At 31.8% G+C, this 9207-nt stretch overlaps 1 protein-coding gene across 1 annotated transcript in view; it reads left to right on the top strand.

Moving 5' to 3' along the window:
- Positions 1 to 8358: 8358 nt before the first annotated feature.
- Positions 8359 to 9207, top strand: part of LOC107681783 (uncharacterized) — a 5648-nt gene continuing 4799 nt past the window's right edge. The window contains exon 1 of the mRNA XM_016478116.1: positions 8359 to 8426. Within this exon, the coding sequence (XP_016333602.1) occupies positions 8424 to 8426 (3 nt within the window). The 5' untranslated portion in view covers positions 8359 to 8423. The remainder of the gene's footprint in view (positions 8427 to 9207) is intronic.

Genomic DNA, 9207 nt, shown 5'->3' with positions numbered 1-9207 from the left:
TGAAATGTCAGCTTTAACGGAAATACTGGTTTGTTTAACAAGCCTAACAGGCTGAAGTCACTCCCAAGCAAATTGGCAAGTTGGCTTTCAATAAAATGATAGGATCAGCACGTTTATGTGTGCGTGCTGCATTTTTTTTTGTAATGCTTGCAACTGAAAGATTTGTTGTTGCATTAAAACAACATTTTGAATTTTTACTTTAGTGACAAAAACTCAAGTGTGTTTCACAGAAAATAATAGTATTGAGGTTTGGAGCAACATGAGGGTGAATAATGACCGTCTTATCTTCACCTCTGATCATCTTTATGACAATAAAACATTCATCTGTGATGGTCATGATCATGCTGGATATTTTTTAGTTTAATAGGACTTCATTTCTGTGGCTGCTGGCTGTGTAAATTTGTGCTGCGTTTAGTTTCTGTTTCGCTACAGGAGGCTACAGGAGGTTGAATTATGGTTTTACAAAGCTGTCAAGATGTCTTTCTAACTGGAAGCTGAAAAATGCGACTGGACGAGTGACATCAAGCTATCTCTGAGAGTTACAGTAAACACTCTGTGCTCACACGGAAACACACTCATCTCTGATATCTGACCTTTGTAATAATTAAAGGTGCACAAGCATGTTTCTCTACATTAAAAAAAGCTAGATGTATGCCTGAAAAAATAAGAAGTGTATAATTTAGCATTTACAGTATGGTCTAAATTCACATGAGAGAAATGCATTGGCTAAAACCGCTTTGCTCAAATTACTTTCAAACTTACAATAGATTTTAGATATGCTGATTTAAACATTCTGACCTAATTTTTGTCTGAAATATGTGTAATAATCATTTAAAATATGCATCCTGTCTGTTTTGAAGAAACATGGTCACTGAGTCCAGGAAGTTAAGTGTAACATTATTTCAAGGATATTTTTAGAGAAAACTGGTTACACAAGATAATTTCAGAAAAATCCAAATGTGTCATCAGTGAAGATATGACACTGGTTAGAGTAGCCGGACTTGAATATTCTAGAGGAAACAAGTTTGCATGTGTATGACATTTGTGTTCGTTTGCCTGCGGCGAAATACTGAACTGCACTGTTAAAATAATAATAATTATAATGAGTAACCAAAAAAATTATAAAAAACCAAAGATTGTTGTAGCACATTTTACAAGAAAATTATTCTGTAGTCTTTTGACTTCAGAATTTAATGTTTAATTCAATGTCTTATTTGCCGTTTCTTTGTAATTATTTGTGAAATTTACTAGCAAATTCTGAAAAAAAAAAAAAATGTAATACACCATTTTGTCAGTAAAAATACCTTTATTTTGTGATTAAAATATCTTAATTGAAAATTGCTTGCATGTCCGGCTCAAAATCCAGCCGTTTCTTGCTTTATAGCTCCATCTGCTGAATGTGAGAGTGAAATGTTTTTCATTTCTTATCAGACATTGTGGACTTTATCGGTTCTAAGTTAAATCTCTTACCGTTTTTAATTCCTCAAAAATGCTGCACATATTGATTTGTAATTTAGAACTTCATTTAAAAGATCTGTTTGGTTTTATAAATGACATTTTACCAATAATGAATAAATAAATATTCCTGATTCTTACAGTGCCTTCAGAGTTAGATCACTTGAGTGGAGTTGTAAAGGTTAATTGTAAAAGTGTGATCTTGATGGACTTAATATCATTACTATTGCATTCTAAAGGTCATTTGATATGGATTGCTGTGTGCAGATCTTAACAACTCAGTGATGAATCAGTCCTGTTGAACAGTTTGTTTAGTGATACAGTTGCAACTTTTACAATTCCCAGATATCCTTTACAGCCTTTAAAACATATTAATGTCTATGTAACTTTATATATTTACTGCTGTTTTATTGTTAATGTATTTTATGTAACCATGCGTGACCCAGTTCAGTTTGTTTCTTCCTCTCTTTCTGAGGTTCATGTTCATTCCACAGATGAAGTAACATATCACCATTCATGCAAATCTTTGTGTTGTTCCCAAGATGCAAAATGTTTCAGTATGGACACACTGAAAATGATTTCCATTCTGACTTTGACTCTTTATTCAAATGGCATCGCAGAGCATGAACATAACCAGTAACTCGTACAGATGGTGACATTAGCTATGCATACTGCATTTGTCTAATGTAACATTTAGATTTTTGGCTAATTATTAGCTGTTATGTTATCTGTTTGCTGTCCCTGTATTGACATAGTTTTAAAAAATAAACAGTAGCTGCGCATGTCTAGAATGTCATATGAGGAACAAAACAGCGATTGAAAAAAAACAAATGACATGGGAATATAGTTGTTTCATGAAAAGCCATGTGAATATTAACCAGGAAAATAAGATTTTCTTATCAAAGTGATGAAATGTTGAATTTTTTCTTTGCACAAAATAGGACTTTTGTGTATTTCACTGTAAGTTGTAAGCTGTTGAAGTTGTAAATAAAACAAGTATTACTGGAGTGTAATACTATTACAGTATTTCTACTCTGTCTCTGTTTGCACTGTTTCTGTCCTGAATGTCTCTATTCTGTACAAAAGAGTTTGTCCCGTGTAAATACATAAGTTTTATGTACAGTATTTATGTAAAATGTTTAGGTTAGCTATGTGTAGGTTTATATAGATTGTATAGTTGTTTTTGTTTATATAGGTTATATGTTGTATATGTATAGGTTATATGTCCAGATACCTTTTTATGTTTTATGTGTATATGCCCATGTTTATTCATATGTTTACATGTGCGCTTGACACTTGTCTTGACACTTGACATTTAATTAATTGTGTTACTTGCTGCTTCTTTGCAATATTTGTGAAATTTACTAGCAGTTATTGAGAGAAAATTCTTCATTCCTACAACATTTATTTTTTACGTTTATTAATTTGACAGACGCTTTTATCTAAATTGACTTACAGTTGAGTAATATAGCAAACGATTCATCATAAAGAGGCAAAGAAACACAGTAAGTGCTCGTAACACAAGGTTTCAGACATTGTTCAGATTAGTACAATCTTTTTCAATGTTTTTCACAGTTTTAATTGTGAACATAGTAGCCAAGATAATACAAAATTTCAAAAAGAATGGATTTGTGGTCCCATAATAATCAGGCCTCTACTGTAGGACTCCATCCTGTTATGAGTGATGTTTGCTAAGAAAACAGCAGGAAAATGCCATTTTCACAAGCATGTAAAAATGTTGGATTTTCATATGGATGAGCTCAGTTACCGGTGATTTTCATGTGCTGCCATTTGAATAAAGATCTTCATGTTGCAGCAAAGTCAGAATGGAAATCAGTCTCGCTGTCTCCACACTGAACTTCTGCTCCGGAGAACATTTTCCATTAGAGGTAACAAATAACTAATATTTATATTAGCAATACAGTGAGTTTAAAGAATGTTTAAAGCAAACACTTTTAAAGAATACAGATGTTGTGATGTTCATGTAAATTCAAATCTGCTGTGATGGTGATTGTATTTTATATGCCATTTTAAATGTATTTCAAATTTCATTTCAGACATTTTTTTTTTCCATTTAACCTGCGATTTCAAATTTATATGGTTGCACAATGTGAGGGAAAAGTCATTATTACAATATAATTTTATATATATATATATTTTTTTTTTATTTATTTTTTTTTTTTATTATTTTTTGGTCATGCCACTGCATGATGTCTTTTTTTTTACATTATTTTATAAGAGTTTCTTGTCTTGAGACATTTCATCTAGTGCACTGATAAGTTGATAAGTTTTCATAATTTTACATTTATGAACGTGTGAGTTTTTAATGTAAAACTTTTCCCTATCCCAACCAGAAATGTTGAAACCTGCTATTATGTAATGATTATTTTCTACTTTGTATGTATGTATTTCAGTTAACAAAGCTGTGAGCAACAGAGATGATCCAGAAAACATTTAATTTGCTTGTTTTACTAGGTGAGTTTGTGACAGAATTAATGTCTCTTGAGTGAGTGTGAAAATCACATTATTATTAGTTACTTCACATTTATCCATTAAAAACACGTCATAAATGAAACCAGACGCATTTATTTTTGTCTTCTGCTTGTGCTGTCGACAGGACTTTTCTTGAAGACCTCGTGCTACTTCATTCTCATCCAAGAACTGAAGACTTGGACCGAAGCCCAATCGTACTGCGAGCAGTATCACGTGGACCTGGCCACGATTCAGAGCGATGAGGACAGATATAAGATACAGGAGATCGCAGCCGCCGCAGATTTTCAAAACAGGGCCTGGATGGGGCTGTATGATGGTGTGTTTGCTTGGCGCTGGTCTTACCCAGATCAAAACCTAGACTACAGTAACTGGGCGTCCCTGGAAGAGACGACCTCCAGGACTCAGAGGATGTGTGGCGTGATTCGAAACACTGGAAAGTGGCATGCTGCATCTTGTGAGGAACAAAACCCCTTTTTTTGCTACCATGGTAAGATGCTTCTATGGGCTTATACTGAATTGATCCTTTTTTAGCTGATTTGCATTTGTAAACATCATTTGCATTCATGCATTTGGCAGATACTTTTCTCTAAAATGAGTTGCATTGCATTCAAACTGCATTCGACTTGATGTGTTTTTTCCATTCTGACTAAAACACTAAATCTTTACAGGCAATAACATTGCAGGCAATTTCAATTTTAACTATATCAGTCTGACCTGGCGCGATGCTCAACGATACTGCAGGAGAAAGTACATAGACCTGGCCTTCATTAGTGAGTCCTATGATAACGACGCCCTGGTATTTCTGCTTAAATACATCTACTATCAGAATAAGGCCTGGATCGGCTTGTCCATGAACCTGTGGCTGTGGTCGGACCAGAGCAAAGTGACCTGGATGTCTGTGAAATGGGCCGCCGGACAGCCGGATAATGCCAGTGGCAATGAAAAGTGTGGGTTTGTCCATGAGACGGGATTGATTGGGGACGATGGTTGCTCGCACACCTTGCCTTTCTTCTGCAGTGAGTTCCATTTCTGCGTCAATCCTTGAAGAGCCAGAACAGATACAAAACTGGAGGCAATCTAAATGCACGAGTCAACTCAACTGTATTCATAATCAATGCAAGATTATTTTCAGGTTATTTTATGTCATAAGACAACAAATTACTGTTAAAAAGAATGATAACTAATAGCGAGTTTTATTTTGGTTTAAGACCCACCAGATTAGATAATGGATTTCAGTTGATTACTGTTAAATAAAAATAATAATAATAATAATAATAAATATGATTTTAAAATATCCATGCAATATTGCCAGGAACACTGAACAGTATTTTCTTTCAGTAAAATACACGTATTTATAATTTTACACTGCAATCGTCATTTTAAGGTCATTTTCTGTCATAACACAACTAACTACTGCAAGCATGATAACAAATAATTATTTTTATTATGACCTTAATCTTTAAGGAACCAGATCAGATAAACTGGGTAATTACTGTAAAATGAATGAATGAATGAATGAATGAATGAAGGTTTATTATTAAAATATCTGTAAAATATCGTCAGGATTTTAAAACACTGAACAGTATTTTTTTTATTCATATTTTTACTACGAATTAGTCATTGTCTATCATAACACAACACATTATGTTACTGCAAACAAAGTCAGATGTTGTACTTATGATTTTTCTTTTAAATATATGCATGTTTATGTTTCTTTAAGCTAAGAGGGCGAAAATACAGATTGTGAGATTTGCGGTGACGTCCGCTGGATTTCTGAATGAATCTGCAGTGATGGAGGCCATAGAGAAGAAGGTGAGACGAACCTTTATTGTACTGCATGCATCTGAACGTCAGCAGATTGAGCTCGTTCACTAATCGCAGCTGAAACCTGCTCTCCAGATGAATCGGATCCTCTCGGACCAGCAGATGGACTCTGGATCCAGTGTAACGTGGAGAGTCCCGCCTGATGGACAGATCTTCCAGCTGCAGGAAAAACACACATGAAACATGAACAATCATTCACTGCTGTCCTTTTGAACACTATGTTTAGCTTAGAGCCTCTAAAGGTATTTTTAGGAATGGGAATGTAATGTCATTTTATGCAGTACTCTAACATATAAAAATAGATAATAGATTATTTTAAATTATTTATTTTAAAATATTATGAAACATGTAGAAAACCTACTTTTTTATTATAAATCAATCACATTTTTATTGTTTCTCTTATTTCATACAGAAAAAAAAAAATAGATAATGAATGTGTAGTTAAGTAGTCACTTACTGTTGCAGTAAATTTGGCCAGAAACTGTTAGTATTACTTCATATTACTACAGTAAAACGTCATGTGAATATGACATTACTAATGAACTAAAGTCACATTAATTTTATTCTGTTGTTATCATTTAAATTTGTTAAAATTTCTGTAGTTAAATTGTATTTTTAATTTAGAATAATTATAATATATAATGATTTTAATAGCAAAATAAGCCTGTATAATGTAGGTTTGATGTATTTTGACTTATATTGAGATACATTTCTTTCATTTATTTCCCCCCCTTTTGTTCATGTCATTTAACTTGATTCACATTAAACTAAAACTAAAATAAATAAACTGCATGATTTTCTTTATGACTGTGTAAACCAATCTTTGTTCTTTTACAAGTAAAATATTTTACAAAGTAGAATGACACAAATAATGTTGTGTTCGATATTAAAATATTTACAAATCAATTTGTTGTTTATTTATTTACTTGTTATTATTATTATTATTATTATTATTATTATTATTATTATTATTATTATTATTATTATTATTATTATTATTATTATTATTATTATTATTATTATTATTATTATTATTATTATTATTATTATTATTATTATTATTATTATTATTATTATTATTATTGTTGTTGTTGTTATTGTTGATATTATTATTATTATTATTATTATTTTATTTTTTTTATTGTTATTGTTGATATTATTATTATTATTGTTGTTGTTGTTGTTGTTGATATTATTATTATTATTATTATTATTATTGTTGTTGTTGTTGATATTATTATTAGTATTATTATTGTTGTTGTTGTTGATGTTGTTGTTGATATTATTATTATTATTATTATTATTAGTATTGTTGTTGTTGTTGTTGTTGATATTATTATTATTATTGTTGATATTATTATTATTATTATTATTGTTGTTGTTGTTGATATTATTATTATTATTGTTGTTGTTGATATTATTATTATTATTGTTGTTGTTGTTGTTGTTGATATTATTATTATCATTATTGTTGTTGTTGTTGATATTATTATTATCATTATTGTTGTTGTTGATATTATTATTATCATTATTGTTGTTGTTGTTGATATTTTATTATTGTTGTTGTTGTTGTTGTTGTTGTTGATATTATTATTATTATTATTATTATTATTATTAGTATTGTTGTTGTTGTTGTTATTATTATTTGTTGTTGTTGATATTATTATTATTATTATTATTATTATTGTTGTTGTTGTTGTTTGGACATTCATTCTGTTCCTGGCTTTGTCTCATACGAGATTTGAAGCTTGTCTAATATATTCTGTACAAAGCAACATTTATTTTTTTTATTTTTATTGTTTCTAAATCTTTATTATTTTTGCATGAAACACTAACTTATCTACCAGCTAAGACGGCCATGATAACCATCAACATTGATCATACAGTTTATTTTACAGTAGAAAGTGATTGTTTACTGCCCTCTTATGATTAGACAGAGAAAGTGCCTAAATTATGTTATATAATAGATAGGAATAGGATATCAACGCGCACTGGACACCAATTCTTAACCATAACCAAAGAGTTGTGAATTAATGCTGAGATCAGATGGCATTTAATAACTTTCAGACGTGGCTCATGATTTTGATATGCATTTAAAAATACAATTTTAGCCTTAGAAAATGATCTGGGTTGGTAAAAAAAAGTGTTTATTCCCAAAGCTGAGATCTCAAATTTCAGGGTGATGATTCTGATAATAAAGAAGGAGAAGATTATACTTAATTATACTTCATTTGTATGCGGGGTAAACATCATCAGGCGAGGTGCCTTAAATTCACACGCAATCCTAAAGTGTTCGCAATGGTTCGATTCTGAACAAGTCTCAAGCTCGTGAGCGCATCGCATGCTTTTATTGCATTGATTGATTTATCCGATCCGTTAGTGTTTTTCTGTTCTGTCCGGGTTCAGTTGAGTCTCTCGGTTGCCAGGATGGCATGTGATCTACCTGAGCTCCACAGGACCGGTAGGTTCACATAGTTTCGCTCAGGGGAATGCTGAAGGAGGCGCGAGCGAGACTCAAACTCACCTGTTGCGCGACGCAAACGAGGCGCTGCGTTCATTTTTTTTTTGTTTTTTTTTAATAACAAGTTTGGTGAGAGTTTTATATCTTCCACACGTTTCCTTGAAGCCTCTTTGGAAACCTCACAGCATACATGGTAAGTTTATTTTATTATATGCTTCAAACAGGCAGAATGAATTAAATAGCGAGCTGCACAACGCGTTGTTACAACTAAACAAAAACACAACCGCGCTTGTTTCTTTTACAAAATCAACATTTCTACCAAATACAGCGGATGTCGAGCTTACAAAGAAAATGTCGCTAGCTAAAACTGCCGCAGATGCTGACGACGTGGGAAATGCTGGTATGAGCGCTGATGTTGTTTGTAATAAATCTGAGTGACATTCTTCTCATTCTTTTCATGTGCTCGAGTATCATTAAAAGGATGTACAGGCTATCATAGCTTAATTTAGCTCCACATTATCTATGGTGACTAGTGCATATGTGTAGGCTTGTCATCATTGACGTCACGTTTACCTTTCTATGCGTCGTCATGCTTTGCTGAAATATGACTGTTTTTGCATCTCTTCGTGATCAAACGATAAGCACCATTTAAAGACACAACCCTAACACTAACAGGTGAATAGAGTAAAACAATATTTAACTAATAGATATTACCATACTTGCCAAGTTGAGTTATTGCATTAATATTTGCAATATTTTTTTGTATTTATTTTATTTACTTGTTTTTTTATATATATAATTTTTTATTTTTTTTAATGTTATGTTTTAATATACAAATAAACTACACTGTAAAAAAAAAACGGTGACATATACGGTAAAATACCGGCAGCTGTGGTTGCCAGAACTTCACCGTAAAAAATATGGTAGCAACATTTTAGGTTTTACAGACTTAACTTAAATTCACAATAAAATAC

Source organism: Sinocyclocheilus anshuiensis, unplaced genomic scaffold (assembly GCF_001515605.1).
Source record: "Sinocyclocheilus anshuiensis isolate Anshui unplaced genomic scaffold, SAMN03320099.WGS_v1.1 scaffold2119, whole genome shotgun sequence".
Classification (NCBI taxonomy): Eukaryota; Metazoa; Chordata; class Actinopteri; order Cypriniformes; family Cyprinidae; genus Sinocyclocheilus; species Sinocyclocheilus anshuiensis.
This window is presented reverse-complemented; position numbering and strand designations above follow the sequence as displayed.